Source organism: Tubulanus polymorphus, chromosome 5, assembly GCF_964204645.1.
Source record: "Tubulanus polymorphus chromosome 5, tnTubPoly1.2, whole genome shotgun sequence".
Classification (NCBI taxonomy): domain Eukaryota; kingdom Metazoa; phylum Nemertea; class Palaeonemertea; order Tubulaniformes; family Tubulanidae; genus Tubulanus; species Tubulanus polymorphus.
The window spans coordinates 1394445-1412660 of record NC_134029.1 but is presented as its reverse complement, the minus strand read 5'-3'; the positions used below and the strand labels follow the sequence as shown (position 1 = coordinate 1412660).

Below are 18216 nucleotides of genomic sequence, written 5' to 3'. Positions count from 1 at the left end.
GATGAATTTTCCGGCTACAGAAATCTTTAAAAGGATGGGCTATCGCTTTCAGTGTAACGATCGACTGACACGCGGTTCATCGCGGCGTTATTGACAAATTGAACTCTGTAGTCGTAGACTTTACCAACCGAATTTAAAAGAACTTTTTTCCCGTGACAAAAAGACGAGTCTTTATCCCATCCTTAAAGTACATCTTTGTTTAAATCTATTTACGGAAAGTTGATTGATTCACTAACGATTCAATTCTGATATTTTACTTAGTTTCGATGCTCGAGATCTCAGTTGTGAATTTTTCATGGAATTTACGTAGGATATGTTTAATTCAATAGCTTTTCCCTAGACATCTCGCGAGGGAAATTAATCTCGATGAATGTCATTTTAATGACGTATCATTCGAGTAAAGATTTGCTTTTATTTTGAAGTTGGCTAAATGTCACTCGTACTTGCTGGTTATGTTCGGGTTTTGTGTATGTTAGATCTAGGGAGCATTTTGAGAAAAAAAATCATTTTTATCATCTCGATATCTTCATGATTTTCGTGATCTTTCCAAATTACTACCCGTAATATGCAAAATGCACTTATATAAACTTCACGAGAATGTTTTACGCAAATTTCTGATGTAAATTAGTAACAAATTGAAAATCAATATTCTCAACAAAATTTGAGTGAGGCCACTAGGGGGCACTGGTAGTGAGGTAACAAAATATCCAGATTGGGAAAAATGGTTTATGAAGATGGCGGATACACTAGTAAGAAAACAAATTTCTTGCCAAAATTAACATCAAGTGTAAATGGAACGGGTTTTGTGGCCTGCTGACTGATAAGTTCCATGTATCCCGCTATATATGCTATGCATATACTAATAATTTGTCATAAGAATTCATTGCTCAGAGAAAAAAATGTGATTCCAGTTGAGCTGGTGATAGAATTTAGTCTCGACCGGCTTATGGAATGTCCGTCGTGCTTCAAACCTCGATCGCAATTCTGTTCGCTGCATGCACCGTTGATGCGGTCGATTTCTGTTTGTTACTTAGCAACACCGTATCACTCTACACGCCTTGTAGGTTTCGGTGAGAAGTAAGTTTAGATTTCTGTAACATGGCGTTCACTGGCTGCTGCGTGATGAGGCGATCACCCAGTTCTACACAACCGTCGATACCGGTAGCTGAAGCCGGTCTGTATTTGACTGGTTCTTTACGAAAACATCGGACCGAAAACCAAAAATATCGATCGCAACCTTCATCAACCTCTCTACTATCTATCCGCACTTATATAGACTCACAATGACGTCATCGTCCGTGTTTAAGTCTCGTGGTGTCAACACAGGAGTCACGTGACAGGTCGGTGCCAAAAACGTATGGTCCACTTATCCCGAATGGCATATATGGCCAATTGCCCCTATTGCCTAACCCACAAACCAGCTGAACAACGAATTGCGCCATATTTGGTGCATATCGGAAATATTTTTTTTGAATTAACCGACGCAAATATACGCATTATATCGACACGTGTAGCTCGCACTTTATTGGGATTTTCAACGAGTTTGAATAATTAAAATTTCACCGACTCACGTTAGACAAAAACAATGTTTACTCTGTCGAAACTACGACGAGTTTTTATACGTTACAAACCCGTCGTGAAGGTCAAGGACTCGCTACATCATTGCATGCATACACGACCGAGTGTGTATGGATGATCTTCTGAATATTTGATTATTTGGTGGAATTTCGACCTCGGAATCAAATGATTGACATTTTTTTATGTTGAACTGGGTTCCGAAATGGTAGGGTTGTAGGAAAATGTTCGAGGACCGTTTCAAAGACCTCTTAACAACGATTCCTTAAAGTTTCATTAGTTTTTTGTTATCCTCAAAACGGATCCATGAAACGCGCCCAGTTCCTAATTGAAAATCAACTCATTTAACATATTTCATATTTTCTACTCTCTGTGTGGAAATGAATAGAAAATGTAGTTCCGTCGGAAACCACGAGATTGACACGCAGATCGCGGGTATTTGTGTAGAATATCCGAATCTGTAATTATTGAAGTCCACTATAGTTAGAGGTCAATATTTAGACGTATCTGAAGGGATGATCATCGATTTGTTCAATTGATCGAATGACGAGAATAAGTATAATTGGCCGTATACGAACAGCGCGCGAGCTGTTCAGCTATTTACCGAATGAGAGTCGTCAGGATAAGAAGATTAGTCGCACTTAATCATAGTGCGATTACTACTGATTTTATATATGTGAATGTAGTTGTATTGGTGAGTGAATAAACACGTCAAAACGCATTTTCATCGCTAGGTTTGACCGGTCCGAGGGGAGCTAAGCGGCTCGGGCACCTATTTTTTACCAAGATAATATCTTCACAACCTGCCTCCTTATGAAAGTAACACATAAAGCAGTAGAATGACTCGCTAGATGTTCAGACTCAGAAAATGAAGCATTCTTTCAAAATTTCCTTTTGACTTTTTCATCGGTATCTGATAATGTTGTGGCCGCATGAATCTAATCATAGTCAAAAAGCCTTCTTTTGACTTGTTTAACCAAAGAGATTTGTCATGAGAATGTATTTAACTCTACTCGTCTCATGAATACATTTTCCTGCGTGTACTCTTGATAGAGTTTGCAGGTGTTTTTACCAGCTGTGTTTGAACATTCCCCATTCAATGATTTTCCGACGTACGTCGTATCATTGTATGCATTTCTAGGAATATCGGCTATAGAACTGTATCGGAGTCACCCAATTCTCCTTTCTGATATCAGAGAGTCACCCACCTCCTATATCTGATACCAAGGAGTCACCCACCTCTCATGTCTGATACGAGGGAGTCACCCACTACCATTATATTCGCATATTTCTGGCATATTTTTTCTACGATTCTCTAACGAACGGCAATTTATGACGTGACTTTGCAAATCTCTGTAACCTAAGCCAAAAATCGACCATTTTCTTTGAGTCATCAAGTGCGAGCTGCGTGGCTCAGACTCTCGGAGCAGCTTCGTCTAAAAGCGTATTAGATGCAAATAATGATTAAGGTGAACTGGAAGCGAACACACACACGATGACAGTTAACAGTCTTAATGCGCTAGAGCAGTCATTACCGCTCGTCAGAACGCGGTATCAACCTTCATTATAGGTAACATAGCTTCCAACTTGAAACCATCGCACGAAGACACGTGTGTCGTCACGCGGGTTCAGCCGGTCTCATTCGCGGTTCAGGTCACGTTTTCATAGCCTCAGTTCGTAATATAAATCCGATCTTAGATAATCGACCCGCCGAAACACTGCGTCTCATGAAACATTATGCCATCGGCTGCTTGCTTCATTTACTTTTAAGGCGCTGATTAACTGGAAAATCCTTTACCGTATATGGAATATGTAGAGGTATAAGCGTCGAGCTAGAATTGAACGGCAAACAGACACTGGTCAGATTAGACATCAAACATCTATGGCGGAGACCGTCTGCTACCGTCTTATCTACAACTTATAACAATCAATTTAGTATTAAGCGAACTGTCGGAGTAGCTGGATGTTCTCAGAATTAATCACAGCCACGAACTAAAAAAAACTATTTCATACGCGATGATAATGATATAAATGGCGTTCTGTTCTGTTGTTTTCTGATTGAATATACGGCATCGATAGGGAACATACACAGACAGTATTATCGAATACAGCTGCCGCGAGTTTAGTTTGAAAATAATACGCTAAATCATATAGTTATACTGGGTATGATGTATCATATATTTAGTCGAGTATCTCCACCTGGTCATGTTTTATCTGTACTCAATTGTTAATTACTCGCTCGCAATAGAGAGAGAGAGAGAGAGAGAGAGACTGAGAGAATATTATCATAAAAATGAAACAGCGACAACGACGGATTATCATCAGAGATATCTTCATCGTCAGACGGAGGTCTTTTTAACGAGCGAGTGTCGAATTAACACGAGGAATTAGTAGATTATTTCTCGTCTCGGCGATGGGTGTGGTCCGCGGTGTTTAGTTTCATTTATTACCGAAACAATAGCACGAAATAGGAGAACCCAGAGTTCCGCATATAAAACGAGCATTTGAATCGAGAACTTCTTAAAGGATTTTCTTATATTTGTATTGTTAGACGGTAGAGTTCGTTTAGGTGAAGATGATAATCCTCAAACATCGCTCGCACAGCGAACGTTTGAAATTGAGAATTACGAACTGAACTGTGTACTGGTGCAGTTAGTCACTTGAGCAGCATCTCACCCGACTATCATGTCGCATAAATAACAGTGTGAAGCATTGAAATATACGCGATAAACCGAGTTGTCTAGTACTGTATAAAGGGCAGCACTAGTGTGTGGACATCTTAACTCAAACACACAAACAGCGTCCTGAATCCATTTCGACGACGGATAATAATGAATCGACCTAATATTTCATTAAATCGCACAATTCGAATTGTCAATAATTGTTCGTAAGGATTAATAGTCGATTATACCGCGGTGCGAATGCGAGATGGGGTCGTGTTTGGAATTGAGCTGAAAGCATTTCCAGTTGAGACATGATTTATCTGAAATGTATATGCCATGTATTGGATCGTCACCAGCTGGTTATTAGTAACGCATGTTATATTACGTGTTTTATCAACAGGACTCGGAAGCCAAGACGAAGTTCGGCTGGTAAATCATTTATTCGATAGGAACGGATACAACCCGCTTATCAGACCGGTGGCTAACCTCAATGAAACTATCTCAGTAAAATTCGGCCTAGCTATGATTCAGCTTATCAGTGTGGTAAGTAGTATTTTCATATCAATATTTGTAATGTTTCATATAATTTTCGTATGTATCTGAATTATTAAGTTGACTCTGGACCTGAACTCAGTTCCACAGTCGTGAGTAAAGTTGACTCTGGACCTGAACTCAGTTCCACAGTCGTGAGTAAAGTTGACTCTGGACCTGAACTCAACAGTCAAACTTCCTTACAACTCTAGAAATGGATCCAGCTCCATAAAGTTTGTACTGCGGAATTAACTCTCGAAGTTTCCTCAGAGGTTACTTCACAATATTATGACATCGTTTTGGTAAGATGAAATATTTATATGGTTGAAATGCCTACAGAATTGAGTTATAGTGTTTTGCTGTTTGAACACGTTCAGTGCACGGTTTACAGACCCGAGTATTAACGATGCTAATTGTTCTAGTGCTCGGTGACGTTGTTGTCGTTCGTGTGAAACTGATGATTTCATCGCAGTCGAGAACATCATCGAGTTTACAAATATAAATTGTATCGAGACTCGTGAAGGGCTTGTGTAATGTCAATTAGATCGTGTATACCGGTGACTGAGAGATCGATGTTGGAGTTGGAGTGAGAGGGAGAGAGAGAGAGAAGGGAAAGAGATGGTAGGAGAGATGGGAAGGGAGAGAGGAGGGGAGAGAGAGAGAGAGCGAGGGGGGGTAGACGAGAGAGGAGAGAGACTGAGGAGAAAGAGATGGTAGGAGAGATGGGAAGGGAGAGAGGAGGGGAGAGGGAGAGGGAGAGGGAGAGGGAGAGGGAGAGGGAGAGGGAGCGGGATTTAAATTCACTGGTAATTAAACTCCTGCTGTATATATGGAATACGAGTACTAACTGTGAACAAAATGAATTTTAAAGAAAAAGGAAATGTATAAAGTACTGGCGTGTAGTTATCGACTGTTTTTCAGTAAAATAATGACCGTTCAGGACGTCTTGAATCGAAATTACGTCTCTATTTACCGGAAATTTTATGATTGTATGAACGTAATTTACTTAACGGTTTGAGTCATCTTTCCGAGAATTGTCGGTCATAGCTCGGTATAGTAGATGTATAAACTCGCTGCACTCACCAGCAGCAGTAGCGCGTGATGATGTATACCGATCTATCGAAAATTCATCAATCATATGACGTGAATTAGGATGGAAAAGACAACTAAGCGACTGGAGTGTCTTTGAGTACTTAATGAGAAATAAGTTTCCGAGATAAAACTGTTTTTAAGGGCGTCTGATGAATCGGTATCAGTTCGGATTTAATCGTGTTCACGGTTCAGTGAACATTCGTTTATCTGATCATTATTGCCAAAACTGTTTATCCGCGCAATTCGTTGAAATCATTTTAAACAAGATTAGCGAATGAGTTAGAGAGAAAAAAGTTAGAATGACTTTAAAACAAAAAAATGTATGTTTAAAGAATTGGATGCAATTTTTAGCTGGCTATAAGGAACAATTCCAGTCATTCGAACTTTCCGTGATTATAGAATAGGGAACCATTTGAATTGTCGGACTGGAGACATTGTCTCAGACTGTACTTGTTTAACGTTCAGACTATAAAGGGATACCTCAGACCGTATGGGAACGGTCATTATGATAGGAACTGATTCACCGTATTGTAGCTGTAACTGTTTGCCAGACATCATCTAAAGTTACGGCACAAATATTTGACATTCAACTCGTTGATAGTTCGGACACGTAAATCAGGCAATTCCCGCCAGATAGAAAACACACGCGTAGCGTATCTGATAACAGAGGTTTGAATACTAGAATCAGAGCACCGCAACTCTCACTGTCAATGATACCTTCAGTTACACTCAATAACTGTCGGTATCGTGATGCACGAGACCTCGTCATTTCAATAACTGTAATTGGACTCTTTAAATGCGGTATCCACATAAATGAAGCACTACTCAAAAATTATGTACGGATGAACTCGCGCACACTGCAAGAAATGGTGTTTCGTGTTTCGGAGCTTCGCGCACGACCGCACGAAACAAGTCAGAAACTGTTTCTCTTTCGTGTTTCGTGTTTATATCGTGGCGCGTGCGCTTATAGACTTAACTCCGCGTGGTTCCCCATAAAATAAGAAATCTAGCGAAACAAGAAACGTCGTTTCGATTATTGTACGCGATGTAACCCCAAATCTGTTTCTTGTTTCGATCGTGTTTCTTGCTGTGTGTACTATTCATACTGACTTATGCTTATTTATTTTCATCCGTTTTGCGATCTGAAATTCTTATTTATTCGTTTGAACTTGGCGCCGGCGGACGTTTTATTAACGTTCAAATTTCAAATCGATGTCCGGGGCTATTAGGGCTATTAGGCGGCAACCGCGATGAGCTTCAAGTGTGTATATAGGCTTAAATTTATGCTCGTGACCGGCGGCGCTCGAATATACACCAACTGTAAGATTTAATAACGATAACGCCTGATAAGTCGACGAGTCTACATTTCACAGACACGGATAAATATATCGTGACAATATCTAAATAATGAGTCAATGTCAAATGAGTTGGTTCATTCTTTAGGCGCTTGCACAGACCAGGCATCTCTGCCGATATCTGTCTCACAATACGCCGACCCGTAATCGATACAATCTCTCTGTTTTATTGGTGTATGCGATGTATTTTATAACTCCGTTGAGATGTTGATTTTGTCGTATATTATGTATCGGAGACAAGTATATAAAAGAATGCCGAGAAAGAAACGATGGCGAACTAATGGTCGCTTTTAGCTCGTCTTTATATTAGCGCGCCATTCACAATAGGGGTAACCCCTATTAAACATTCTGCCTGTGTCTCCTGTTTGTCAAATGATTCCGTAGTCTATTTGTCTATGTCTTGTGTGAATCAATCATTGTTGAAGAATAGAACCTTTGTGGGAAAATCACTTTTTCGAATCCGAGAAAAATCACTTCAAGACTTTGCATAGCGATATTTTCCTGCTGGGGAAATCTGTCAAATATTTCTTCTCATAATTCGAAGTAATATGATGGACTGGTAAATTTCTGGTAGTTTAAATCTACGAATGATTCGAAGTCAATTCGATCTTGTGTCTGTATTGGCGTCGATATCCAATCACTATTCGTCAGTTCGTAATACTTTGAACTGCAGAAAGGTACCAGAAAATGTCCACGTCGTCGAATCTAATTGATATAGCGCGTGGTGGTTGGACGATATTTCTATCACATTAGCCGCTAATTTATAGTTCATTAATCAAAGATGACATGAAAAGTGTCGGCAGCGGTATTCAGTGGTAGTTATATTGATATAAAGATAGTCAGACGAATCTGATTGATCAAATCAGTCCCATCGTCACCACATCGCATATATATCTAAAATTCATATAGATTTTATCAATCAGAATATATTGCTTTCTCGCTGCCTCCTCTCTCTCCTCTCTGTCCCTCTACCCTTCCTCCTCCAGCTCTCTTTACTCAACGTTCTCCACTCACTATCCATTTTTTCCTCGACGTATATTTATCCACATCCCTTTCGCCTCCTTGCTCACTGAGCTCTTCTGCCTCATCTGTCCCATTTCCCATCACCTTCTCTCTCCTCTCTTCTCTCTTCTCTCTCCTCTCTCCTCTCTCCTCTCTCCTCTCTCCTCTCTCCTCTCTCCTCTCTCCGCTCTTCTCTCTCCTCTCTCCCCTCTCCTCTCTCCTCTCTCCTCTCTCCTCTCTTCTCTCTTCTCTCACTCCTCTCTCCTGTCTCCTCTCTCCTCTCTTCTCTCTTCTCTCTTCTCTCTCTCCTCTCTCCTCTCTCCTCTCTCCTCTCTCACTCCCTTTTATCACCTCTCTTTGACTACTCTCTCTACCCACTCACTCTCCTCTCTTTTCACTCCCCCCTAATATCTTTTTCTCCAACCCCATCACTCCTCTCCTCTCCTCCTCTTCTCAATTTGACGCTGCAAGGTCAAATTATTTCCCGACCTAAAGCAAGCTCTTACCCGTCTAGAAAATACTCTACCGTCGGAATCGGACCCAGAGTTTGAGTGAATACTTCAGATAAATGATCGAAATAATGAGAATAATAAATTATTCATAATTGTTAAAACGGATTATTCCCTATTAAAACCGCGTACATTTCGTCCCTTACTCGTGATGGCTTTTTCGATACAAATTCCGTTTCCAGGCAACAGTTTCGAATTGCTTTTAGCATTTTATTGGTTTGGCTGTTATAAGCCTATTACCTCCGGAGAGGTTACAATGCAGTCTGGTCTCTTGTTGTCTTGAAAGCTTTTTGCTGTGGTGTTTGGCTGAAACATTGTACCAGAGACAGCGGTACAAAAAAAAACCACTGATACATATACCTTAGATCGAGATACCTTAGCTCTTTTGCTGGGAATACATTTTTTTGATGAACGAAGTCTGCCATATTATTCATTTTCAGCCTTTTGTATACTTCTATCAAAACTCTTCACTGAAAGCGCTCCCTATTCGAGCATTTAGACGACTGTAACGAGAGATTATTTTATCATTTCACAACTATTGAATATGGGTTTTATATTCCCTCACTTTGAAATAAGTCCTCGTTGTTGAAGTTTAAATCGTCCCCAATCAGTTTGAAGGAAACATTGTATTATACCTATCTAATATGCCAAGTCCGGTGGTTCATGTCTATTCCTAAAACAAGACGTTTTAATCTATCTTTTCTTGAAACCATCCACATCTTGTCCTTCCTACGAGTTTATACATTATAAAGTCAAGTGTAACTATCCATTTGGAAAGTGTTGCCTGATGTTGCGCCACAAGTGTCATCCAGATATGTTTCTGAAATGTTTCTTTTCTTCTGACATTTCGGTCTCACACGCATTGCTTTTCCAAGGAACTATTTTTCATATACGACATATCTGATCTTTTATACTTGGCACCAGGGTCCAGTTGCTAAGTCGTGACTTAAGACTTAAAGTGGTCTTAAATCTTAAGACTGGTCTTGAATTCCTTACAGTGGTTTCAAATCAGTCTAATACTTATGCAATATAGTAATGTCAACTTATTTTGTAAAAACCTCATGAAAATGAAATCAAGTAATGTCTAGGATGAGATTGTGGGACATTCATTCGAACTACAGACACAAAATAAATGTGAATCATGAGAACTTACAGGAAAAATGTGTTAAATATGAAATGAATTTGGAAAAGAAAGTCATCTAAAATGTACCCTGTTTTTGTTTATTTCAGAATGAAAAAAGCCAGGTTCTCAAGTCAAACGTCTGGCTACGAATGGTAAGTTCTACAACACGGTTACGGTTTTATAGCGATAGTCTGTGTGATGATGGTGACACGCGGTTCAATCGAGATCACAGAAACTAAAATTAGTCGTCATTTACACAAGTGAATCGCCATCATTTAAACTCTTACACTGAGACGAACTGTTAATTAAAACTGCCAACGAAAGCGGTGCCGTATTTGCCCGAACCATGAACTATACGAGCATCAGAGAACTGCTGCATCCAGTTCATCCTGCCGCGCTCACGCTGCTGTTCGGCAGTTTGGCAATCAGGTTCGATTTCATTGGTCGGTTGCTTAGCAACATTTCACGAGGGAGGGCCTGAATCAAATTCGATCATGAAAGACAGCGTAGATCTTAACCTAAATCAAGCCATTCTCTTTGTAATTGGGGCCGCGCGCGAGTAGGAACGGCCAATAGTATTCTAATTCTCGTTATTTACCACTGGAAAACTATAACTTGAAAGTTTATTGACGCTTCGAAAAATGACACATATACCGCTCAATGTTGTCGACAATGAATACTGGCTTATTAATCGCTGGTCACGTTTGGTCAACAATTTTATTTGATCGAATTGAATTACCGGCAACCAGTCTAGCGAAGCCCCAATACCGATGACGTATTACATATTTGCTCACACATTATCTAAATTGCCATTGAAGTTCACGATTAAAAAGACATGGAAACTTATTAGATAGAAAAAAAGAGTCATGAGATTTAGTCAACATGACAACATGAAACCTATATACAAAATGGTAATTGAAACGTCAAAAACAATGACGTAGTGCACATCGACTCGCCGAGAACTGTATGTATGTATAAGAACATTATTGTAACGGTTTTTACGGCGTCGAAGAATCACTGGGCGCAACCTTGAGGAATCCACTAAACCGAGCTATCCTATTCACAACTCACTTTTCAATCATGCGGCAAAAAACGTCGTAAAAATGGCGCGTAAAACGTGGACTGATCTCGTAAGGTGTTTATCTTTGAGTGATGGCGCAAACAGGACACGGTTAAGTGCACCAGAGAGACTCTAATCTTCTTATCATACTACTAACAACAAATCTTTCTTCATCCAGAAGCATTTTGTGTCGTATCACGTTTTCTGGTATCAATATGGCGTCTCGCTGCCATTAACGGCTAATGGTTCGAGAATGCCCCAGCGCAGCTAAAGTACATACGATCCCTTTTTATCACTGCTGACAAAAGAACATTTCTGGGGAAGAAGCCATAATGAGTGTAGTATGATAAGTGACGAATCATTTTTACGTAAAGCACTTGAAAATGATGATAATTGGTGATATCAATTTATTGAGCCTAAAACTATGTGAAATCTGCTCATTGGTTTTGTACAATACAAAGACTATAAAACTAGTTCAAGTAAAAGGTTTGGTGAAAAATTCTAGAAGTATTCTAGTATTCTAGAACACTGGATTTAGGTTCCAGTCGAAAAGTACGATACACGTCATCCTAGCAAAATCTGTATCTCATATTTCAACAATCTATTCACAACTTTTGCTAATACGTTGTTAGAATGAAATAGAGATGTTTTTTGCTAGGACGGCGTTCTATAGATTGAAGAGTTATTTCTCGAATGTCACCAGACGAGGAAAAATCGATATTCTAGTATCCGATTCGATCCTCTTTTCTATATACGCAACTGCACGAAAGGTACGGTTTCCTTATTACAAAAGGATCAGTATCAGTTCATTGCTGCTGTCACTGAGACGCCGGCAATTACTCTCCTTCCTTTCTAGCAATACGGACAAGTTAGAAGGTGAATGGAATGGACGGTTAATAGCTTGTCGGTAGTTTTCAGTTGGGGGATACTGTCACTGTAGGGGGTTTAATGAATCAGTACAATACGGATTTACTGGTGTAAATGTCACGCGCATCAATAATTACATACACGAATAGATATGAACTCTGTTGACGAAAATAAGTCCGTCGACTACTTGACGGATCTCAGAAGGGTTTCAATATTTTGCAGAGACTAAAATAGAAAATCTATGTCGATATAATATGATTTTCTTATCGGTTGAACCCCTCATATTATGACAGTTTTTGTTGGTTTTCATCCATTAACATCTGCAGGGTTTCATTCACAGATAGAATTTATGTTTTTCAGACTTGGAAAGATTTCCAGTTTCAATGGGATCCGGCAGATTATGGAGCCATATCCGTCATTCGTATTCAGCCAGATAAAGTATGGAAGCCAGATATCGTACTATTCAATAAGTAAGTACATTCTATTCGTCATTCGTCGAATATAAGAAAATTATTGATAGATTTGAGTTGAATTCCAGTCGAAATCCAGCATCATTGTCCTAGTTCACACTAGCGCCACCTGGTGGATCCGCGATTGCTACAGGCGGAATCCTCGCCTGCCCTGTTTCGTCCCCAGCAGGTGTGGTGTGAAATATTGTAAGGTTATTTCAAGTTCGAAAAAACCCCTCGCTTGCCACGGTCGATTTCGGAACCGTCCATTTTGAGTATGGATGTATAGGATGTAGGCAGTAGTTGTCGATCTATACGACGCGCGCGCGCGGTCGAGGTAATGCAAATTAATTCTGATTTGGATTTAATCTGGTTAGATGCCGTCACACATAAAGGATTTTCGTGTAGTCGAGGGAATTGTGCAGTTCGCGACGCCGGCAGCTCACGGCACATAAAATGCCGCCGATGTTAATTCTGTAAACCCCGATCTGAATAGGCAAACATTCGAAATACGAATTTACTGGACGAGCCTGCTGGAATAGCGCCATGAATGGGATGAGCAAATCGTGTAAAACGGTCTCGTTAGTTGGCTATTTATTACAGGGGTCCATTCTTAAATTCTTCAAATTCCCTGCACTCGAAAGTGCGCCGTTCTGCGCCTTCTGGTCGTCGATCTTATTTAAAAATCAATCAGTTATAACGAAATAAACCTTGAAAACTGAATCTATTGCGTTACACGAGTCTTATAGGCGTAACATTCGATTCAATCATATCTAACTCGCATCAACTCTTCAGCTTAATCTTAACGATGATCAACGACGGAGAAATTATCTCTGAATATCAACATGTGCTTCATTTCTGCGGCGATTCTTCTAAAGTGTAAAAAATGTTGCCGTGCGTCACAATTCACAGAATATCCATCTCTGAAATTAAAAACCAAATGATTTCCGCCATTAAGTAACGAGTAACGAGTAACGAATATGAATTCATGGCAAATTATTGGATTTTTTTTTGTTACGATACTTAGAGAGAAATATCACAACAACATTGACCTTGTTGTCGGGACTTCGTGCATTTGACGTCATATAGTCTGTTTGCTAGTCAGTCGACAGGAGACGATGATGGTCATTTGCAAATTTCTGAATCTCTCATTACGCTGACAGTTAACAATGTGGCCTCGTCACGTGTTAGAAGCTGGTTGAGCTATGAATATAGAATGTAGTTTGATTGGTGAACCCGTCTAGAGTTCGTTTGCTTGAATTGGTATTTTGTTCAAAGTTTCGATTATATCCTAGTGATCTATACAGGAATACTAATGTTTAATAACGCAACAGTTAACCATTGATGAAACACGATTGGTAGAACACTATATCCGTGTTGACGCGATGAGGAGAGAATCCCACAATGATAATAAAAAGTCCGAAAAAGAAACTTCGAGATAGTAGTTTATTTCAACGTTTCGTCTATATCCTAATATACATTATTCCCGAAGATGACTATTAGGATATAGTCGAAACGTTGAAATAAACTACTATCTCGAAGTTTCATTTTCGGACTTTTTATTATCATTGTGGGATTCTCTCCTCATTGATGAAACAACCTGTCCGTGTTGTGACGATCTCTCTGACGTCACTTAATCGGTCTCTTTGTTCTGTATTGTAAATATATCTCATAATTTTGTTATGACCTCGTAATTCCTGCATCCTCCCTCGGCAGGGATTCGAACCTGATGGCATCGCTACACTCAGCCACGGCACGAACCCCTGCCACAGTAGACCGGGTGCGCAGGTTCATGCGCAGCTTTGCCGCACGAAAACTTGCGGCACAAATCAGATTGCTTGTTGTATAATCGCCGAGGTAGATTTCATGGAAGAACTATAAATGGGAAAACCCGGGTTAAAATAAAACGGGATTTCTGATTGGCTTATAATGACATCATCTAAGCTGCGCATGTAGCTGCGCACTCGGTCTAGTGTGGCAGGGTTTCGTACCGTGGCTATCTTGACGCCATCATGTTCGAATCCCCACCGGGGGAGGATGTAATTCCTGTAGATGACTTTCAGAATACAGTCGAATCATTGAATGAACGAATAACTGAATGAAACATTTCAAACTCTATTCCTTTATTATTAAGAGCGGGATTTTATACCGATCGTATTTTGATAAATAATTTCATGTTTTGTTTGTTTCAGCGCCGATGGTAAATACGAAGTTTCGTGGGAACCGAATATTCTGATATTCGACGACAGCTCCGTTCTATGGATCCCGCCGGCCATTTACAAAAGTTCTTGTACGATCGACGTGAAATACTTTCCGTTCGACGAGCAGGACTGTAAAATGAATTTCGGTTCGTGGACGTTCGACGCGTCGGAAGTATCGCTAGGTTGGTTCGAGGGCAAAAGACAAATCGATTTAAACGATTATGTGCACAGTGGAACCTGGGATATCGTAGGCGTTCCGGGGCAGGTCTTCCATTTTCAGGATCGAGAGGGCATTAATCAGACGAAGATAACATTTACGTTGAAAATACGTCGTAAAACACTATTCTATACGGTGAATCTGATTATACCATGTGTGCTTATATCCTTTCTTAGCGTGTGTGTTTTTTACTTGCCCGCCGACGCTGGTGAAAAAATGACATTGTGTATTTCCATTTTGCTAGCCTTAGTTGTGTTCTTGTTACTAGTGTCAAAGATATTACCGCCTACATCGATATCGATACCTCTGATTTCAAAGTATTTGCTGTTTACGTTTAACATGAACGTTTTTACAATTGTCATCACAGTAATCATCATTAATTGGAGTTTTCGAACTCCGCGGACTCATCGAATGCCTCGCTGGGCGCGACTACTCTTCCTCAACTGGCTGCCGAAAATACTCCTAATGCAGCGGCCCGATCATAATCAACGCGCCAAGGAAAAAAAGTGTAATAAGCGACTTATTCAGCAACAAATGGGCGGCGCTCCGGACAAAAACCCGATGAGGCAATATTCAAGCATTAACTCTCGCGGGGACATCGTCGAATTATCCGACATGCAAAACTGTCGCCCGATGGGCAGTAAAGGACCATCATTGGATAATATAGGCAGGAATGATAGCGCGGATAGCGGCACTGATAACTCTTTTCGTCTTACCCCGGAATTACATAAAGCAATTGAAGGTGTTCGATTTATTCATCAACATCTCGTCGTCGATGATGAATATAACGCGGTAAGTAATAGATGAATTACGGTATATATATATATATATATATATATATATATATATATATATATATATATATATATATATATATATATATATATATATATATATATATATATATATATATATATATATATATATATATATATATATATATATATATATATATATATATATATATATATATATATATATATATATATATATATATATATATATATATATATATAGTAATAGATGAATTACGGTATAGAATTAAATATTCTACAGTGTTTAACATTATTTAGAGAAGTAAAACATTTTCATGGATCGCTGTATAGAAGACGAGTAAGTTGTCGACCTGTAGTCCATCCCTCTACCGGACACAAGAACCTACGAGTCAAATCCACAGTGTTGTGGGTAAAACCGCTCAACACGACGGAAACATGGAACGTATTCATTTGTCTGCCTTGTCCGTGGTGTCCCAAAACTAGAAACATTATTTATAGCGAAACAAGAAACGTTTCGATTGCTGTGTACGATTTTGCAATATAACTAAACAAGGAAACAAAATCGGATTTTTCTCGCTGTATGCGCAGGGGAGGATAATTAAAATGCAAATATCCTATTTTGACCTAGAGGAAAAATTGTCGAGTTGTCGATGTAACTATAATTGGACTCGTATTTCAAACCGACGTACCTCGCATCAGCGCCGAACCTCGTAGAATATCTACATCAGCGCCGAGGGCTGTAATTCTTTTGAACTTCGCCTGACTCCGAGTTCAAATTCAAGTTCATTTCACTATGACGTGATTGTTATTATATATACATATATCTATTTACAGGTGCGGGAAGATTGGAAGTATATAGCTATGGTAATAGATCGGCTGTTATTGATTATATTCGCCGGGGTGACGATCGGTGGAACCGTAGGAATAATCATCAATGCACCTCATATATTTGAATTCGTCGACCAGGATGAAATAATAGAAAAAATCGAGGGTGCCGGAACGAACGGTACTTGATAACGTTTACCGACTCGGTACCAATGGCTTTCTTCCAGTGATATTAATTCACTTATCGTTTGTAGCTTAGCGCGCAGTTTGCGGCGGCAGAGCCCTCTATCGGCGGCTGCGAACACGGAACGAGAATCGACGAACCGGAAGTAGCACGAGTGGATACTCAACAGTTAGGTTTAGTCGATGTTGAACCGCCGCGACGAGGTCGAGTTTGTTGTTAGGCAGTATGTGGTTAATTGTTTATTACTAACCGGAGTTTAAAAATGTCTAGAATAATAATAAAATCGGGAATTTTAACGGTCGATTGACATTTGAATAATGATTTAACCTGCTAGGTGTGTGTTCCCTCCCAATAACACTCTTACAAAAAACAACTTGTCCGCGGCAAAACGAAAATAATGCCTGCACTGTAACGCCACCTATTAGTAGTAACCCTAGCGTGGCGTGTATGTATCGGGACTATTTTAAGCGCGTAGGCTTACGTGTCCGACATACGTCAGTTGTGACGTTTTAGTCATGTGATTATATATATAAATACACATGTATTATGTAAATAGTTCGATCAGTTATTGTCGTTAATCGCGTGATTTTCTATTTGATTGTTTAGAGAAACTGTATGGAACAATACGGTGCCAGAGGTTTTGAGCTAAACCAACGTGTGGTGCTCTGTCGCTTTCAGATCGTTTTTCCAAAAAATTGCCTTAATTCCTATAGATATTCGCCATGATTTCATATGCGCATTATAATAAATTATGATATTCATTTATTTCGATCTGCGCCCAAACGACGAGGCGGCAATTATCGAGATTTTGTTACGGTTTATTATTGTAAGGAAGTATTGAATTAATTTGAGGAGAAGTTCTGGTAAAAGTGGTACAAAAATCAGGTTTCAACTGACGATGATTTCTAAATTTGCGACTATGCAAACTAAAAGCGAAATCGCACAATTGCGTCTAAAATAATAAACATTAAAATGTTTCTTGAAGCCACACATAGTTTCGGCTCTTTCCAAACAGCCATTTTTAGATACAATCATGAAATACAGTGAGAAATCTATTTATATAGGATCATTAACAATCTCTTGAAGCTCTTCGCAACAAGCCTGCTCAGTCCCCATTTTAAACATGTTTTAATCCATACAATGACTAAGATCTATTACATCCTTTACAAGCACAAACCGATAAGAAAAAATGTGACGATGTAAAAAAATTGATGATGTTTTTATTGGTGAGTTATTTGATTAATTTCGAATTGAAATATTCCCAAAACTGTTGACCCGAACCCAGGGAGCTTTGGCTTATATTCCTATCCGTTAAACACTGAGGCATTGATGGTATAGTAGCATATGAATCACGTGACGCTATACTTTTTTTAGAATACCACCGGGTCAATCGAACACATTTTTATGATTAACATGTCATCAGAAAAAAAGGCAGCGACGATAAAACGACGATAACAGCGACGAGTGAGTTAAGATTTGACTGTATTGATATTTTCGATCGGCATAAAAAATGTCCCGCGGCGTTTTCTAATTAAAGCTTGAGTGGTTCACGTGTTCATTTCAAATTGGCTCTTCGTTAGAACCGCCCTACGCAATTAACAACTGAACACACCATCCTCGTAATAAACACTGAGAGTAGATGATGTATTCATACCAGTATGAATGACTTAGAAATACATAATGAAATACTGAACAATAGAATCTCGATATTGCGGCGTTTCTTGAGAGGTTCAGTTCGAAACATTTCGTAATTCATGTCATTCTGGAATTATTGCCAGGCTTTCTAA

General features: G+C 39.4%; 1 protein-coding gene across 1 annotated transcript; it reads left to right on the top strand.

The window, feature by feature from the left end:
• Positions 1-1098: 1098 nt before the first annotated feature.
• On the top strand, positions 1099-16936 carry LOC141905298 (acetylcholine receptor subunit beta-like 1). Its single transcript, XM_074794130.1, has 7 exons — positions 1099-1174; positions 3960-4004; positions 4639-4781; positions 9958-10002; positions 12138-12247; positions 14419-15436; positions 16255-16936. The coding sequence occupies exons 1-7, from the start codon at positions 1099-1101 to the stop codon at positions 16432-16434; spliced, it is 1617 nt and encodes a 538-aa protein (XP_074650231.1). The 3' UTR covers positions 16435-16936.
• The last annotated feature ends 1280 nt before the right edge of the window (positions 16937-18216 follow it).

Coding starts and splice junctions, on each gene's coding strand:
- LOC141905298 (XM_074794130.1), top strand. CDS start 1,099: ATGGCGTTCACTGGCTGCTGCGTGATGAGGCGATCACCCAGTTCTACA. Junction 4,782..9,957: donor TGATTCAGCTTATCAGTGTG/GTAAGTAGTATT, acceptor TGTTTATTTCAG/AATGAAAAAAGCCAGGTTCT. Junction 10,003..12,137: donor CAAACGTCTGGCTACGAATG/GTAAGTTCTACA, acceptor TATGTTTTTCAG/ACTTGGAAAGATTTCCAGTT.